The following is a 20,491-nucleotide window of genomic DNA, read 5'->3' as shown; positions in this document are numbered from 1 at the left end:
TTGACAAAGGGGTAGTTCACGAGCCGGAGGAAAAACTAATGATGGGTCGAACCACTAAATCGGATTATAAATCGGTCTAAGAGACTGCCATACAATATTTTATGACTCTAAGAAAGAAACGGATCAATAATTATGCCCTCACGCCACCCCGTGGCACGTTCGAAATTTTTGCAGTATTGCCAAATGGGGTAGTACACGAGACGGGGGAAAAACTGAGGATGGGTCGAACCACTGAATCGGATCAAAAATTCGGTCTAGTAAACTGCCATACAATATTTTAAGACCCTATGAATGAATCGGATCAATAATTATGCCCTCGCGCCACCGCGTGGCCCGTTCGAAATTTTGGCATTATTGCCAAAGGGGGTAGTATAAGAGCCGGGGGAAAAACAGAGTATGTGTCGAACCGCTGAATCGGATTATAAATTCGGTCTAGAAGACTGTCATAGAATATTTTACGACGCTAAGAAACAATCGGATCAATATTTATGCCTTCACGCCACCCCGTGGCCCGTTCGAAATTTTGGCAGTATTGCCAAAGGGGGTAGTACACGAGCCGGAGGAAAAAACTGAGGATGGGTCGAACCACTGAATCGGATCATAAATTCGGTTTAGAAGACTGCCATACAATATTTTATGACCCTAAGAAAGAATCGGATCAATAATTATGCCCTCACGCCACCCCGTGGCCTGTTCGAAATTTTGGTAGTATTGCCAAAGGGGGTAGTAAACGAACCTGGGGAAAAACAGAGGATGTGTCGAACCACTGAATCGGATCATAAATTATGTCTAGGAGACTGCCGTACAATATTTTGACCCTAAGAAAGAAACGGATTAATAATTATGCCCACGCCACCCCCGTGGCACGTTCGGATTTTTGGCAGTATTGCCAAAGGGTACTCGAGCCGGGGGGAAATTGAGGATGGGTCGAACAAATGAATCAGATCATAAATTCGGTCTAGTAAACTTCCATACGATATTTTAAGACCCTAAGAAATAATCGGAACAATAATTATGAACTAGCGCCACCGCGTTGCCCGTTCGAAATTTTGGCATTATTGCCAAAGGGGTTAGTACACGAGCCGGAGGAAAAAACTGAGGATGGGTCGAACCTATGAATCGGATTATAAATTCGGTCTAGGAGACTGCCATACAATATTTTATGACCCTAAGATATAATCGAATCAATAATTATGCCCTCACGCCACCCCGTGGACCGTTCGAAATTTTGGTAGTATTGCCAAAGGGGGTAGTACACGAGCCGGGGGAAAAACAGAGGATGTGTCGAACCACTGAATCGGATCATAAATTCGGTCTAGTAAACTGCCATACAATATTTTAAGATCCTATGAATGAATCGGATCAATAATTATGCCCTCGCGCCACCCCGTGGCCCGTTCGAAATTTTGGCATTATTGCCAAAGAAGGTAGTACATGAGCCGGAGGAAAAAACAGAGGATGGGTCGAACCACTGAATCGGATTATAAATTCGGTTTAGGAGACTGCCATAGAATATTTTATAACCCTAAGAAAGAATCGGATCAATAATTATGCCCTCACGCCACCCCGTGGCCCGTTCGAAATTTTGGCGGTATTGCCAATGGGGGTAGTACACGAGCCGGGGGAAAAACGGAGGATGGGTCGAACCACTGAATCGGATCATAAATTCGGTCTAGGAGACTGCCATACAATATTTTATGACCCTAAGATAGAATCGGATCAATAATTATGCCCTCACGCCACCCCGTGGCTCGTCCGAAATTTTGGCAATATTGCTAAAGAGGGTAGTACACGAGCCGGGGAAAAACAGGGGATGTGTCGAACCACTGAATCGGATCATAAATTCGGTCTAGGAGACTGCCATACAATATTTTATGACCCTAAGATAGAATCGGATCAATAATTATGCCCTCACGCCACCCCGTGGCCCGTTCGAAATTTTGGCAGTATTGCCAAAGGGGGTAGTACACGAGCCGGGGGAAAAACAGAGAATGTGTCGAACCATTGAATCGGATCATAAATTCGGTCTAGTAAACTGCCATACAATATTTTAAGACCCTATGAATGAAAACCATCATTAGCCTTACCAATGTGTCCATTAAAATCACCTCCTATGCAAATCCTCTCCCCCCTAGGTATGCCCCCTACCACTGCGTCTTGGCAATCCCAAAATTCTCTCTTTTCCTGATCCCCTAGGCCTACATGAGGCGCGTAGGCGGAGACTACTGCCACTACTTCCTCTCCTAGTACTAATTTCAACACCATAATCCTGTCATTATGTCTTATCACCTCCACCACACTAGTGTGTATTTCCTTAGCCATTAGAAACCCCACTCCATTCCTAGCTCCATCAGACCCCGAGTACCACAACTTATACCCATTACACTCAGCCCCTCTATGTCCTTTCCACTTAGTCTCCTTGAGGCATGCTATCTGAACCCTACGTCTTTTAAGCACATCTACCAATTCTAGCAACTTACCATTTAATGTTCCTACATTCCAAGAAGCCAAACGCAATATACGCTCCCTATCTTTACTCTTTCCTACACCCCTCGTTTCAGGACATGGTCTCAAGTAATAGTCATGGTTCCTACGCTCTATGGTTGCAACTAATCACACAAACACAAGCAATAGAACACCAAATCAATAGTAATAATAATAATAATAGTAACAAAAACTAATAATAATAATAATAATAACAACAACAACAACAACAACAATAATAATAATAATAATAGTGTGTAGCAATAACACAAGCAATTGAAGTTAGATCATGAAACCCAATACCCAGCTCTATTCAAACAAATCGGGCAGCTAAACCCAACTCAAATTATGAAATTGACAAGTGCAAAAGTGCTCAGAAAGAAACATGATTAGTGAGGATGGTGAAGATTAAAGGGGTAGAAATACCTGTGTATCGCAAAAACTATAAATAAGACGTAAAAAAATTCGCCGGCCGACTTACGATCTCGTTGTCTCGCTCCTTCGGTTTCGAGCGGTGGCTTGCGGGTGGTTTGTGGTGGAGACGAGGGGCGAGTGGAGAAGAGAGACTTACCTGTTGTCGGAAGCTTTCCAGTTGATACCGCCGGAAAAACTGCCGGAGGACTTGTACGGAGATGTGAATGTTGGGGGTAATTGGTAATTGTACGGAGAGAACGTTGGGACTTTTGAACGTTATATTTTTGACAAACACAGGTTTTGGCCCAAATCGGAAAATTGAAAGTGAGAAATTGGTGTTTGTTAATTTTGAAAGAAGAGATGAAGAATGAGAGTTGAGAGATGAGGATACAATTATTACTGTGAAAGAAACATAGTTACTCATATAACATAGTTATGTAAGAAGAGATGAAAAACACTATCCGTGTAAGTTACTCATATAACATACTTATTTAACTAAATCAGAACAAACTAAATATTTTAATTAATTAATTTATTTAGAAATATTATTTAAACAATTATTTGTTAGAATTTGTATTTGTTTCTTGGGCTAAGAGCAATTAGGTTATTGGTTAAAAAAAGGTTCACAATGAAACCAGTTTAGGGTCCGAAGAAACCGAAACTGATTCGATCAATCAAGAAACCAGTTCGAAATCAAACCGAACCGCCAGTTTATAACCGGTTTGAGAACAAACTGAACCGGACTTGATGTATCTAGTGTGTAATTTATTGGTACTCTCACTTGGAACAAATTCATACTAACAGGTAGTTCGATTTAGTTACCTGATCAAACATATTAGAGATGATGAACCGAATGATTCTGTTTTAGTGGTGTCACCAAAGGTGTTTCACGTACAAAACCTGCAAGAATGGGAAAACCGATATGATTAGAGATATGAAGACAATAAAAACACGTATAAAGGGTAATTTGACGTAACAAGAATTTGATGTACGGGATAGATTCCAGCAAATTCAGAACTTTACTAAAAGGGTAATTTGGTCTTTTTGGAAAATCCGGACATGGGAAAGAATTGGGTCAGCTTTAAAGTTTGTCAAATTTGACTTTTATTGGGTCAAAGCTGCTGGTTGGTGAGTGTTGACTTTGGTGGTGCATTGATCCAAGTAGGTTGGACGATGCTGGGCTCAAATGAATAGTATTAGTAAATAAAACATTCGGGCTCTTTTGTTAAAGACTCCGTTTCTGTGTGATTACTATGAGTATTAGATAGCAATGACAGTTGGGCCATAAAGAAGGCACCAAATGAAAGAAAGAGGTAATATGTTAAATTTTGGAAATACACAAGATTACAACTTGCAGAATTAATATGTAAGGGTAGTTTTGGAATTTTTGATTCGGTGAAGGTTTATGAAGATACAGTTTGACCAAAAAATTGTAGGTTTATATTAACAAGTTACAGACTTCAGATCGCACATGTTTACTATGAGATCAAACTGAAGTTACTGCTACAAGATTCAATCAATCAATCAATCATACCCAGTAAAATCCCACCGACAGCAAAGCTATAGGTAGGGTCTGGGGAGGGTGGGATGTAGGCACACCGTACCTCTATCCAAAGGAATAAAGAGGTGGCTTCCCGAGAGACCCTCGGCTCTAAGTACATGTGTATGAAGCAAAATAAAGGAAATCAAAGTTTAACAGTTATATAAAAACTACTACTAATTATAATAATATTAATAATAAGGTCACAGTTTAACAGCAATATAAAAGCTAATAATAATAATAATAATAATAATAATAATAGTAACAAAAACTAATAATAATAATAATAATAGACACACGGCACACAGTAACAGATAAATTGGACTGACTACTCTAGCAGCATCAAGGCCTATTGCCAACAAAAAATAAAAGATATGAAACGATCTCACCGGGATTTTAGCAAGTCACCAATATTGATCAGCTTCAGTTAGGGTGATTAAGAAGAAAAAATAGCAAATAACCTTCCTTTAGGGTTATTTCTTCAATCTCATAATATTACCACCTCTGAATAACAGCAACACAACACAACAAGGCCCAATCTTCTTTGACCCGAAGAAAAATTAGGGTTTCTGATAAGAACCCTACAACTCAGTTTCTGGCAGCAACAAAAAGGAATGTTTGATTACTAAAGACAGGAGAGACGCAGCGGAAGATAAATCACCAGACTTGTAGCCCACTGATTCCAGTCGGAGACACCACCACAGAAGCGGAGATCAGTTATTGCAAAGAGACCGGGCAGGTAACCAACTGATATAGATCAATTAATTGGCCCTTGTAATCGAGTCGGAGAAACTCAGATTTGCTGTAGCGGTGTGTTTGAAGTGGCAAAGGGGGCTGACGAGTAGTTAGGGTTTGCCGATAGATCGACGAGCATGCAGTGGTCTGAGCGTCTAACGAGCAGTGGGGGCTACGAGATTGATAAAGACAAATAATAAAGGTCAAACTCATATTAGATTGAGAATTGTGGTCGTTTTTAAAAGCATTTATAAGGGTCACAGTGGAAGTACAAGGGCATTTGGGATACGGGTCGATTTATTTAACATGTGTGTTATGGGTCAAAGGGCATTCTAGTTAATTCAAGTTATTTCTGGCCGATTACACATCTAATAACCCATAAAACCCCTCATAAAAGTCAACCCAAATACTCAGATTAAAGTTATGATGTACCTGAACAGAAGTTGATGCTGAATCAAGAGTACAATAACTGCTTCTGTCATAAAATGACCTGCACTCAAACACTGAAAAGTCAATAAATTCTGAAAATCCATATCCACGGTAAACTGATTATTTCAAAACAACAAACCTTAACCGAGCGGAAGATATTTAAAACACATGCAAGCAGTGACACGTACATCCACAGAAGTATGACTCAGAGCATCAGTTATGATGTCTAGCACCTCCATCTCCGATGTGTCAGTGCGTCACACCCCAAATATGAAACAAATGAAACTGGATTAATATCATATAAATACAATAACTATGCTAATTAACTATTCTTTCTTAGCAGGTAAACTATTAGAAACAGTTTTTTTCAAACCTACTTGTTTTATGTTGATTTTTCAAACTTAAATTAGTTTTATGTTATGTTAAAAAATAAACATAAATTTAATTCCACAATAGAGTTTTGCTTAAATATAGATTTTACTAAAGTATATATAAGATTATAATAATAAAAATGAAAAAAAAAAATTAAAGTAGAACAATGGATGTCCATTGTTAATGAACATGTATATATAATCAGAGGTTACTATAGAACACTAAGTTACAGTGAGAACCAAAAAAGTTCTAAATTGTTTAATTTTCTATTAATGTTTCATATTTTTTTTTGAATTTATACATCTTAGATGCAAACACATATGCTATATACATAGAAAAAAACCATTAAACTAACTTGCAAAAAATTGATAAATGAAACAAATCAGTTTAACGATTAGAAATATATATAACATCCACATTTGCATGTAAGAAGTAATAAACTTTGAAAAAACCACAAATCACTAATTAAAAAAATAAACGATCTAGTTTGCTTTTTTATTCTCGCATAATATCAGTGTTCTATCATGAACCCCACCATATATATGTACAACATTTAACTAGTTTAAAATACTCAATTTTTAAGGAAAACCTTTAATCTGTTGGCCATCAATCACAAGCATATAGTTTCAAGAAGAATATCACAAGGCAATCTAGATGTGAAGTTGAACTTGGAAATTGAATTCCAAGATACGGATGGAAGTCCTTATTGTTGAAGGATACTTTGGAAATACTAAAACGTGATTACAATTTGCAGAAGCAAACAAAAAGGGTGGTTTTGGAATTTTTGATTGGTGAAGGTTTTTATACAGAATTGAAAGTTCAAATTAAAGTTACTGCTACAAGAATTCAGTTTATTTAATGATTTCGAGGATCGGTCTTTGTTACTAATTGATTAAAACCCCTCATAAAGTCAACTCAAATAAAATTTATGATGTACCTGAACAGAAGTTGAAGCTGAATCAGAGGTATAATAACTGTTGCTGTCATAAAATGACCTGCACTCAAATACAGAAAACGTCAAAAAAAATTCTCAAAAACACTATCCATGGTGAACTGATTATTCAAAACGACAAACCTTAACTGAGCAGGAGATATTACAATCATTAGCATGCAGTAACATATACATCCACAGTAGTATCACTCAGAGCATCAGTTATGATGTTTAGCACCCCCATCTCCGATGTGTCACACCCCAAAATGAAACCAATGAAACTGGATTAGTAGCGTATCAATACAATAAATTATGCTAATTAGTTATTCTATCCTAGCAGGTAAACCATTAGATACTATTTTCAAACTTGTTTTATATTGTTTTTTTCAAACTTAAATTAGTTTGGATTTATGTTAAAATAAACATATATTTAATTTCATAAAAGACTTTTTCTTAAATACAAATGTTACTAAACTGTAAAATAAAAACCATAATAATAATAGTTTTATGTTAAAATAAACATAATTTAATTTCATAAAAGACTTTTGCTTAAATACAGATGTTACTAAACTATATATAAAAATTATAATAATAAGAATGAGAAGAAATAATTTATACAAAAAAAATCCAAATTGTTTAATTTTCTATTAATGATTCATATTTTTTTTAATTTATACATCTTAGATACAAACACGTATGTTATATACATAAAAAAAACCACTAAACTAACTTGCAAAAAATTGTGAAATGAAACAAATCAGTTTAACGATTACAAATGTATATAACATACGCTTTTGAATGTAAGAAGTAAAAAGCTTTGAAAAAATATAAATCAGTAATTAAGAAAATAAAACGATCGAGTTCGCTTTTTCGTTCTCGCATAAAATCACCGTTCTATAATGAACCTCATCATATATATACAACATTTAAGTAGTTTAAAATAATCAATTTTCAAGTAAATGGCCAAAATGCAAAACACAAATTTTTAATAATAGATGCATAATCAGTAAGTACTTTTCTGTTATGTTTTGTCAATGACAGATGATCGGAACAAAAGGAGGTATGATCAATCATTAACCTGTAGTTGATTCCAACAATTAAAACCTATCATCATAAGTCTCCTATCATTATTTACTCTTATTGTATCTATTGTGTATCATTAACCACTTAAAAGCTATTACCATCGATCACCGATCGGTAATTACGCCTACCTGCTACCATAAGTCTCCTATCATTATTTTTACATTGAAAAAACAATTGTAACCCTAAGTGACAGCAGAATGTATGAATTTACAACCAACTCTTCAAACCTTTAATTGTAATATATATGTATAATAAGATGTTTAGAATAGGACACTAAGTTATGGCGAGACAAAAAAAAATCCAAATTGTTTAATTTTCTATTAATGATTCATATATTTTTTTTTTGAATTTATACTTCTTAAATACAAACAAATATGTTATATACATAAAAAAACCATTTAACTAACTCGCAAAAAATTGTGAAATGAAACAAATCAGTTTAACGATTACAAATGTATATAACATACGCATTTGAATGTAAGGAGTAAAAAAACTTTGCAAAAATATAAATCAGTAATTAAAAAAATAAAACGATCTATTTCGCTTTTTCGTTCTCGCATAAAATCATAGTTCTATAATGAACCTCATCATATATATATACAACATTTAAGTAGTTTAAAATAATCAATTTTCAAGTAATTGGCCAAAATGCAAAACACAAATTTTTAATAATAGATACATAATCAGTAAGTACTTTTCTGTTAGGTTATGTTTTTGTCAATGGCAGGTGATCGGAACAAAAGGAGGTATGATCGATCATTAACCTATAGTTGATTCCAACAATTAAAAGCTATCATCATAAGTTACCTATCATTATTTACTCTTATTGTATCGATTTTGTATCATTAACCACTTAAAAGCTATTACCATCTATCACCGGTCGGTAATTACGCCTACCTGCTACCATAAGTCACCTATCATTATTTACATTGAAAAAATAATTGTAACCCTAAGTAACGGCAGAATGTATTATTTTACAACCAACTCTTCAAACCTTTAACTGTAATATATATGAATAGTAAGAGGTTTAGAATATAAAACTAAGTTATGGCGAGACAAAAAAAAATCCAAATTGTTTAATTTTCTATTAATGATTCATATTTTTTTTTTTTTGAATTTATACTTCTTAAATACAAACAAATATGTTATAAACATACAAAAAACCATTAAACTAACTTGCAAAAAATTGTGAAATGAAACAAATCAGTTTAACGATTACAAATGTATATAACATACACATTTGAACGTAAGAAGTAAAAAACTTGGAAAAAATATAAATCAGTAATTAAAAAGTTAAACGATGTAGTTTTCTTTTTTCATTCTCGCATATATTCGGTGTTGTATCATGAACCTCGCCATATATATATATATATATACAACATTTATTTAAGTGGTTTAAAAGATTCAATTTTCAAGTAATTGGCAAAAATGCAAAACATAAATGTTTTATCTGTTGCTCATCGACTACAAGCATTTAGTTTCATGCAGAATATCACAAGGCAATCTAGATGTGAGGTTGATTTTAAAAATTAAATTCTAGATCAGTAACTAATAAGTACTTTTCTGTTATGTTATGATTTTTGACAGTTATTCCAATATCAAAGACAAGATTCAAACAATTATCGTCTATCATTAACCACTTAAAAGCTATTATCATCACCTATCATTATTTAGTACCTAATCATATTAACACTTATTGTATCGTCTATCATTAACCACTTAAAAGCTATTACCATATATCACCGGCCGATGACTACGCCTACCTGCTACCATAAGTCTCCTATGGTAAAGCAATGGACGTTAGTGTGTGTGTGTGTGTGTGTGTATAATAAGAGGTTTACTATAGAATCCTAAGTTATGACGCAAACAAATAGAAAATTCAAATTGTTTAATTTTCTATTACTGATTCATATTTTTTTTTTTTTGAATTATACTTCTTAAATACAAGAAAATATGTTATATGCATAAAGAAAACCATTAAACTAACTCGCAAAAAATTGTGAAATGAAACAAATCAGTTTAACGATTACAAATGTATGTAACATACGTGTTTAAATGTAAGAAGTACAAAGCTTTGAAAAAAAATATAAATCAGTAATTAAAAAGTTAAACGATCTGGTTTCCTTTTTCGTTCTGGCATAAACTCAGTAACTATGTTGTATACTGAACCTCACTGTTTTACTCAAATCTCACCATATGATCATTAACCTATAGTATTCACTATTCTTATATCTCAGACAAGGAACCAAATATTAAATGCTATTACCACAGATCGGTAGTCGGTAATTACGTCTATCACTTAAAAGCCATCACCTCTTAAAAGCTGCTACCATAAATCCCTATCATTATCATATCAATCATCATTTACTCTTATGAGTATCGTATCGTCTATCAATAACCACTTAAAAACTATTACCATAGATCGTAATTACGCCTACAGGCTGCTACCATCGAAAGTACCTTTCAATGATGAGAGTGTAGCGGTTTAAATATGTGAGATTTGACTATCTTACCGATAATGAACCGTGAGTTGTGGTGGTAAGAATACATCACAGGCTCACAGCGGCGGAGAACCGAATCAGGATTGGAGAATCGATCTGTTACAACTCAACTCTAACAGTAACCCTAGAAAGTAATTTTGAACGATGAGTAATGAACCAAAAATCGTTGTTAAATATAATTGTAACCCTAAGTAGTAATAATAACAGAGAATCGAATTTTTTTACCGGAATTGATGAACGAGTAATCGAATAGAAATCACTGAGTATTCGATTAATTTATTTGATTTGATTAATTGCGTAGTCGGAAAGCAAAGGCGGGGTTTATTGACCGTTAGGGGTTTAGGGTTTTCCTCCGTTTTAATTAAATTAATAATACGTTTTCTATTTCTTCAAAGTAACCAACCGACATTATTATTATTATTATTATTATTATTATTATTAGTTTATGTTTCTTTAATGACGGTAACTCTAATACAAATTGGGTTTTCAAAATATTGGTTTTGGATATGAAAACGGGTATTTAAAAATCGAGTATTGTTAATATTCAGATTGGGTTTGGGTCCAAGTATTGTCTCTAAAATCATACTCTATGCATCTGGTTCGGGCAGGGTATAGAATCGGGTATTTTAAAATCGGGTACATGAATACTGAAGAGACTACGTCAAGATTGGGCTTGCTTGGCCCAATAAGCGGCAATAAGACAGATAAGCCCAAGAAGTAAAGCCTAGCCCAATGATATCCAGTGCACACTAAGACAAGAGCCAATGTCAATGACAGACCGGTCACAGGACAAAACTGGAACATACGTATTCCAGGAGGAGAGGAGATGTCCAGCAGGTAATAGCAAGTGATGTGGGGAGATCAAACATTTACCAAATAATGAAGACATAGGTTATGGAATTACAAGAGTTTATAATTAATATTTTATGTCTTTTGGTTTAATCATTAGAAGCCCAATGGTTTATAGTTTCTTTTAAATACTTGAGATTTTGTCATGTAAGAAAAGAAGGTTTGGAATATATAAAAAAATCATTTCCTCTCTATCACAGTGTGTGTTAGTGTGTGAAGGACCTAATTATCGGTATTCTTCGTGAATCAACGATAGTTGGAAGAATTGATCCTGGTATTCGTGTGAATCAACAGGTTCAATTATTTATCTTATTTACGATCTACGTCTTTTCTGGGAGTTTTGAGAAGTTCTTCACGGGTATTCTTAGAATCAATGTGTTTGACATCCAATTCTATCATCACGCTACATCAGCAAGTCTCCTGTCAAAGTCAAGAGGAAGAAGGGAAACCAGTGGATAATAGACTAGGCCTAGAGAGTAACGATCCAGAAAAAGATTCATCTGAATCATTATATATATATACAAACCCATTGTAAAATGGTTATGTTGGATCAATACAATAAACTTCCATTCTTTCTTTGCATGATCATCTTTAGCTAAGACGAACTAACAAAAACCACACTCACGCACTAATAGCCGATCATGATTAATTCAAAATTCAAACTCAATTGACTAGTCTTTGGTTGTTGTAACTTATTTTTGTAAAGGAGAAATTTACTCCACAATAGTTGTTATCCTTCTGTATATATTATTTATTTAGTTAATGAAAATAATCATTCAAGATCAATTCCTTTCATGGTATCATACTAGGTATACCTTGCCTAGCAACCATCGAGCATCCTACCTTCCTCTTTCTTCTTCACCATGACTGGCTCTTCCTCAAACTCCTCCTCTGATCCAACAACCACCCCGTTGCATACTCGTTTACACCTAATAACCATCAAACTCTCTTCCACAAACTTCCTTCTGTGGAAAAATCAAGTTGAACCAGTGCTCTCTTTCCTTAACCTCCTCAATCATGTTGACGGCTCTTTCGTTGCCCCTCCTGCAACCCTCACCGATAATAATAAAACCATCCCCAATCCTGCCTTTATCACTTGGAAGGAGGCTGACCAGCGAGTTCTCCTCCTCCTTCACTCCACCTTAACCGAAGAAGCCATGGCAGAGGCCATTGGCCATACCTCTGCCTCCCATGTTTGGCAGGCACTTGAGCATGCCTACAATCATCAAGTTTACTTAAAACAGAAATAACATCAAACGACATTGGCAGGGCGGGACGATTGACAAGTTCCCATGTATGATTATTTTTTAAGGCATCAAGTTCATCATGCATGGCACTCACCCAGTGTTGACTTTTGGAGGTTGTTTTGACTCCTTTTGGAATGTTGGTAGCAAATAGAGCATGATGAAGGTTATTGTGGAAAAATTCGTAAGATCGGCAAAATATTTTGTCTTGGAGATTCCAGATTTGGAACGGGTGTTCATAGGGTGAATGGAGGTTGTTGGAGGGTCTATGGGTGGTGTATTTGTTGTTTCTGTGGGAATTGAGAAAGGTTGAGTGGGTGGGGTAGGAATGGTGGTAGTAGACATAATGGTAGAGTTGAGTTGAGATGTAGGTGTAGTGTTTGATGGAGAAGATGAACTGATGGGGGCTGGAGTGATTTGGTCAATTATGATCTGGTCATCTTGGGTTGTGGATTGGGTGGGGTTTGGTGTTATGGTTGGAGTGGGATGATGTGGACAAATAGTGCACATGGGTTTTGTTTGAGTGGAAATATTGTTTTGAGTGTTATGAGACATGGGTTTGGTAATGTCTGAGTTAGTAATTGGTTGAGGTATGTTGTCATCAAAGTTTGATAACAAAAGCTTTTCTTCATCAACCATGGGAATAATCCCAGTAAATAAAAACGTGTCTTCATCAAACTTTGCATGTCGTGTTATATATACCCGCGAAGTGGATGGTTCAAGGCATCGATAGCCTTTATATTTAGGACTATAACCAATAAAGATGCACGGGGCACTTCGTGGAAGAAGCTTGTGCTTGGCGTAGTCTCTTAGATACGGATACACACGACAACCAAACACCCGAAAAGTAGCAAAAGAAGGTGGTTGTTTGAAAAGTACCTCAAATGGGGATTTGTTATCAAGAACAGGGGTCGGGAGACGGTTAATAATGTATGTGGCGGAAGAGAAAGCATCAAGCCAAAGTTTAGCTGGTGCATGAGAGTTGAACATCATGGCTAATCCTGTTTCGGTTATATGACGGTGTTTGCTTTCGGCTCGTCCGTTTTGTTGTGGTGTATGTGGACATGAAAACCTATGATGAATACCGTGTTGGTGAAAAAGATTTTGAACCCTTTGATTTGTGAATTTGGTACCACCGTCACTTTGAAAAACTTTGACACTGCATGCAAATTGGTTTTGCACAAAGTTTAGAAATGTGGTGAGAATATTATAGAAATCAGATTTGTATTTTAGCGGATAAAGCCAAGTGAAACGAGAATAATCATCCACAAATATAACATATACAAGTAGCCATCCGTGGATGAAATGGGTGTGGGACCCCAAAGATCACAATGAACTAAATCCAAAACATGCGATGATCGTTTGTTATTCTCAACAAAAGGTAAACGATGAGCCTTAGATAATTGGCAAGATGAACATAAACCCGGTTTGGGCAACAAAGAAGTGACAAAAACATGTCCAAGTTTACTTAAAAAAGAAATAACATCAAACGACATTAGGCAAGTTTTCATCATGCTCTATTTGCTACCAACATTCCAAAAGGAGTCAAAACAGCCTCCAAAAGTCTACACTGGGTGAGTGCCATGCATGATGAACTTGATGCCTTAAAAAATAATCATACATGGGAACTTGTCAACCGTACCGCCAACTCTAATGTCGTTGGCTCAAAATGGATATATCGTATCAAATATAAAGCGGATGGTTCTCTTGATCGTTACAAAGCTCGCTTGGTTGCTCAAGGTTTTACTCAAGTACCCGGACTTGATTTCTCTCACACGTTCAGTCCCGTTGTAAAGGCATCTACCATTCGTGTCGTGCTAAGTCTTGCCACCATCTACGGTTGGCAACTTCGTCAACTAGATGTAAACAATGCGTTCTTAAACGGGCATTTAACAGAAACTGTTTACATGGAGCAACCACCGGGTTTCATCGATCCAAAATTCCCTAATCATGTATGTCGACTCAAACGTGCTTTATATGGCCTTAAACAAGCCCCACGCGCTTGGTTTCAACGTTTGAGCACCTTTCTTACGTCTCTCGGTTTTAAATGTAGTAGAGCCGACCCATCACTTTTCATTTATAAAACCGATAACGTCCTAATTTACCTCCTTGTTTATGTCGATGATATCGTAATTACCGGTAATAATGCTCAAGTTATCAATGACTTCACTGTTCGTTTACACAAGGAGTTCAAAATCAAAGACCTTGGTAAATTAAACTATTTTCTTGGTCTTGAAGTCACTCAAAATTCATCCGGTCTCTTTCTAAGTCAAACTAAATATGCATTTGATATTCTTTCTAGAGCTGGTTTACTTGATGCCAAACCCGTGGCGACTCCACTTACCACCACCGACACTTTCACCTCCACCGGCTCCCCGTTTCACGATCCAACTTTTTATCGTTCCTTAGTTGGTGCTCTTCAATACCTCACAATAACTAGACCGGACCTATCTTATGCCGTTAATCAAGCCAGTCAATATCTCCAAAACCCAACCACCGCTCATTTTCAACTCGTTAAACGAATCCTTCGGTACGTTAAAGGCACTCTCTCTTTTGGCTTAACTTTCGACCGACCCATCAAAACTTCCTTGGTAGGATACTCGGATGCAGATTGGGCAAGGTGCATTGAAACAAGACGATCCACATATGGTTACTCCATCTATCTTGGTGGCAACTTAGTCTCTTGGAGCGCAAAGAAGCAACCAACTGTATCTCGTTCATGTTGTGAGTCTGAGTATAGAGCTATGGCAAAAACTGCCGCCGAGATCATTTGGCTAACTCACCTGTTACGTGAACTATATGCTCTTCCGCCAAACCGCTGTGATAACAAAAGTGCATTATTTTTAAGTCAAAATCCCGTGGCACACAAACGAGCAAAACATATTGATATCGATTATCATTTTATTCGGGAACTAGTTGCTGCAGGTCGTCTACAAACAAAATTTGTTCCTACCACGGTCCAGGTAGCCGATATCTTCACAAAGAGTCTACCTCGACCTCTGTTCGAACGTTTCCACACGAAGCTTCGCGTTGGACCCCTACATGTTCGCTTGAAGGGGGGTAATAGCCGATCATGATTAATTCAAAATTCAAACTCAATTGACTAGTCTTTGGTTGTTGTAACTTATTTTTGTAAAGGAGAAATTTACTCCACAATAGTTGCTATATTATTTATCTAGTTAATGAAAATAATCATTCAAGATCAATTCCTTTCACACACATAATTCCCATATAGTTCTTTTGAGGTTTCAACAAATACCATATTTTTAGGTATTGAAAGAATTCTATTTTTTTTAGGCTTTTTTCCCAGTATTTTCATGTATAAATTAAGTTTTTTAAAGGTCTTTAGTTTTTTAGGTATTTGTCATTTATTTGCCACATGGTATGACGCATCATGAGCTTTCCGTTATAGGTAATGGTTCCACTTATAGATCAATTTTTTTTTAAGTGTGAGCTCATTTTGCCCCGTTTTCCCATATATAAGAGTTAGCAAACTTTTAGATCAACACTTCATCACACACTATACAATAATCTGCCTAATATATAATAATAACTATTAATTGAAAGTCGCCATTTATTCCACAAGTTGGAAGCTTAGCTCCTTATTCATTTTACATTACATATATGGTTAAAAACATAATCATGTTAGTAATATACAAGAACTAGAATCTATTTCTTGCATACAACACCTCGTCCATCTAATCCACTTGGGCACCTCAAGCTTGGCAATTGCAAGTTCAATGGTGAACCTTCTTCATTATTAGCACTACCCTTAAACTTAGCAACCGAACAATCCGTAGCAAATAAATCCGCACTCAAAAACTTACTATAACCTCCCATAACAGGCATTAACACACCCATTTTCGCCTTGCTCACATAGTCATTCTTGTAAGTCTGTCCCAAAACCCCGTCCACTTCATCACCTAACGAGAAGAACTTGAACTTGAGATCAAGGTGCGCGAAGCAATCTTCATCGGTTACATCATAGTTGTGGATTCTTGATTCTTGCTTTGTGATTGGAACCACTTTGGCAGTGATCTTGAACATGTTTTCAACTTCAACAACGATGTTGTTTGTGTCTTCAACCCGAGTGATGGATGTTAAGGAAGACTGCCATTTGGAACCTTCGGTTTCTGGTAGAATAATGTTTTCTCCATCAAATGTGATGGAGATACGATCGATGGAGTCATCCCAAGTGGATGTTTTTAGAGCACCGATTTGTAGCTTGTGGTTTTCATAGAGAATGCCAATGGATTGAACCCAAGTGAAGTCGCGCCCCATGTTTTGGTTCCTCTTGCCGATGAAGTGGCCGTTGATGTGGAGGTTGTTGTCGGTAACAAGGCAAAAATCTTTATCCTTCTTTCCATGGAAGTAGAAAGTGATGCCATCGGCACCGATGAAACGAGGATCTTGGCACACCGCTCCAGGCATATCGCAACCTATAAATCATTAGCAAGTATTTATAAATATACATGGAGACAGATAATTAAGTGAAGCACCATCTTTAGGCCACCAAACTTCAAAGGCCTCCATTTTATAAGAACTTTACATATATAGTGGATATTATTATTATTATTATTATTATTATTATTATTATATATTTGTTGTTTTACAAACGTATTGCTATAGTTTTGTGGTGGTAGCTTTTCAGCCATGATTCAGTGAGACGCTATTTCCAATCTCTCCCACGACCTTAAATTATTTATTTAACATATGTATGTTTTTTTATATGACAGCCCCTGTAGATCAAAAATTATATATATTGTATGCCTAGTACCAAAAGGTGCAGCTATTAATACTAGGTGTGCAAAGTTGCAAACACGCAAAGTGGCTCTTGAGCTACTCGAGATCGGCTTGTGAAAATGTTAGATCGATCCGAGCTTAAACAAGCTTGAGCCTAAAAGTAAACTCGTTTAATAACTTTTGGCATGTGACTTGTATATGTAACCAAGTCTGAAGGCATTAATTTTCTATAGTATATAACAATTAAGTAAAACAATTATTAGAATTAATTGTAAGCAAAATAGTTAAGTTTATTTATCCTTTTTAAAGGCCTTGGTTTTAAAATTCGCTTTAGACCATCAAAAAGATTGAGCCGGCTCTGCATGGAGATTATAATGGTAAATGAGTTCAAACTCCATTGTAGTAACTTTAGCTAGACTAAAGCCCATTAACAAACAAGTTCAAACTCGAGCTTTACGTAGTAACTTTAGCTAGACTCGTGAGTCTAAAAGTTCATATTATCAGGCATATATAATAACTTTTGTAAAAAAATATTTGTGCACATATTTCAACTTGTGTTTCATAAAAGAGTATGTAATTACATAATCAATATATACAATTATGCAAAATATATAACTAAATAATATATACGTACTTTCTCATATTTAAAAGTATAATTATGCATGTATATAAAAGTAAATATTTGTGTGTGTATATAAATATAAAGTAATTAAATGTTAATAAACAATAAACGAGTCAATATAAGCCCAAGTTCGAGCTCTCATAGATGAAACAAGCCTAATCTAATCTATTGGTAAATGATTCCTTGTTAATCCTTCTGGCTGTTCCTAACATACATCACTACAAGAAAAAAAAAAGAAAAAAAAACTATTGTGACCCATAAAATTTACGCTTTCTTGATTTAGTGACAAGTTTGGCTTGTAGCAATATTTTTATGAAAATCCTTGTGTGACAAAAAAAAATAAATAAATAATCTTCTCATGCTCTTTTCCTCTAACTATAACTACTTATAGATGATACCTTTCAACTACATTTTTGTGCATAGATTATTGAACTACTGGACATCTTTGGTGGCTGAATATTATTCACTTTTACAGATCAGTTTTCGTGCATCGCCTTTGGGCGTTTTACGTTTAGACATTAAATAAAAAGGATAAGGTTATGTAGCACTTACTACAAACTGGCTTGCAGGTGACACAATCAACCTCACATTTGTCAGGACAAGAAGGAGGACATGCGTGCTTGGTAGCATAACATTGTGGATAGTTTTGTTGTTTGCACCAAGCTTTCGCTTTTTGAGGAGCTGGTGGAGGGGTCCATGTAGGTGGTGCCGGAGATGGTGGTGTCGGGGAAGGCGGATTAGGTGGAGGAGGTGGTTGTGGATCAACATGTAATGTGGAGTTGCTACAAATAGGTTTGCATGAGGGACAATGCACATAACAACCATAATCACAAAACTTAGGACAAACATGCACCAAGTTGTGACATTGTTTGAAACTTGGGTCCTCACATTTCGCTTCCGTCGGATTCTTAGCGATTCCAGGTGGAGTCTTTGCTGACTTAGCAAAAGCTATCATCGTCAACATGACAAGTAATGTAACATGACCAAACATAGAACGAGCCATTGTGGTTTATTTGGTTATTTCTAGGTAATGAGAGTTGTGTTTTGTTATCCTTGTTTGGTTCCCTATTTATAGGATTATGGAAGGCAAATAAAGGCATGAATCTAGCAACTCAATCTTAAAAAAAAGTGTAGTACTAATAGTACCTTAAGTTTAGGGTATAGTTGCCACCCCTTTAAAGTACTTGTAATGAAAGTTATTTAATCCATAGAATGGAATAAAAATAATTTTGAGGCTTGTTGGGTACTTAACTGAAAGCACCAAATATGGCACATGAACATGTTCATAAGAATTAAGAAAATAGGATAAGATATGACACCAAATCCAACCTGCCTTGCATCACAAACTATCATGTAAGTAGTGAAAAAAGTTTTCATGCAACTTCTAATTGATTAAAATGACTTTGATTTTATTGAATGAAATTATCTAATTGTTTATTACAATAACTAGGGACCTTATTTGCATCCTCGTCAGAATCCCCATTGAACTGACACGACGTTTTAGCAAACGATGCCATGCATCGGTTTGATCCAAAAGAAGCCCAGAGCCTTCACCTCTTGGATTATGCAACTAGTCACCACCTTTTAATTGTTGAAGAAAATCCTGAATATTTAACATTGGGGCTGCAGACAAGAAATTAGGGTCCTAGAGGCCAGGTTGTGGCAAACGTCTATGGCCTTTTGTTAATACTTTCGGCTCGTTAAGACACTTTTGTCCGTTACTTGTGAACCTGGTAACTCCGAACGAAATAAAACTATGCTAGTTTTTAGTTTGTTCATTTTTACACACTATATATCTAGTTGATGTTTAATGTTCCATCAATCGTGCTCAAGTGAATATTATTAATAACCTAATTATTTAGATGTTTAAATAATATTATTATTTTAATAATATAGTTTGTATACTTTAAACATTTATAAAAAAAACCAGAAATTTGGGCTGGTAATTTTGATTTGCTTTTCATTCATAAATTTTCTCTTGAATTATAATATAAAGGTATGAATACAAAAACAAGCCATCCTATATTATTTTTTAGCATTAAGTACGTATATGTTCAGTATATAGGCATCTTCAATGTCACATGCTCATCAAAGTCAAATGTCTTTTGAGTAGGAAGATGTATACAACACCTCTTGTATAGTTTTAGCAGCCGTCCAAGTCATAAAGTTGTAACTACAACTACGGGTCCAGTTCTTTTTTTCTTCAATAAAAATTGGTTTTCATAAAGTAAACTATAACAAATTTCCATAAGCTTGACCCCTTAATTATAATCGGTAGAGAATAAAACCTTATGTTGACTCTTCGATAAGGTTCCGGTCAGTGGCGGAACTTGACATTCTTAATTGGGGTGGGGGGGGGGGGGTTCAAAATATTGAAAAAAGAAAAACCGAAAATCAAAGAATTACTTAGTTATTTAATTTAAGGTTGTTTAAAGTTAAAATCAAACTAAAAGATACATTTTATAACTTCTCTTAAATTAAGGGACTTGATATACAAATTATTGTTGGTAAACACAGCCAACAAATTTCCATAACTTTGCAAAT

At 35.5% G+C, this 20,491-nt stretch overlaps 1 protein-coding gene across 1 annotated transcript; it reads right to left on the bottom strand.

The window, feature by feature from the left end:
- Window positions 1-16,075: 16,075 nt before the first annotated feature.
- On the bottom strand, window positions 16,076-19,779 carry LOC143610893 (uncharacterized). Its single transcript, XM_077085248.1, has 2 exons — window positions 18,500-19,779; window positions 16,076-17,021 (listed from the first exon to the last, which is right to left on the bottom strand). The coding sequence occupies exons 1-2, from the start codon at window positions 18,948-18,950 to the stop codon at window positions 16,252-16,254; spliced, it is 1,221 nt and encodes a 406-aa protein (XP_076941363.1). The 5' UTR covers window positions 18,951-19,779; the 3' UTR covers window positions 16,076-16,251.
- Between the last annotated feature and the right edge of the window lie 712 nt (window positions 19,780-20,491).

This window comes from Bidens hawaiensis, unplaced genomic scaffold (genome assembly GCF_021521415.1).
Source record: "Bidens hawaiensis isolate Kalapana, Puna unplaced genomic scaffold, B.hawaiensis_p1.1 tig00028598_1, whole genome shotgun sequence".
NCBI lineage: Eukaryota > Viridiplantae > Streptophyta > Magnoliopsida > Asterales > Asteraceae > Bidens > Bidens hawaiensis.
Note: the sequence above shows the minus strand (reverse complement) of the source record. Positions and strands in the feature narration are given on the sequence as shown.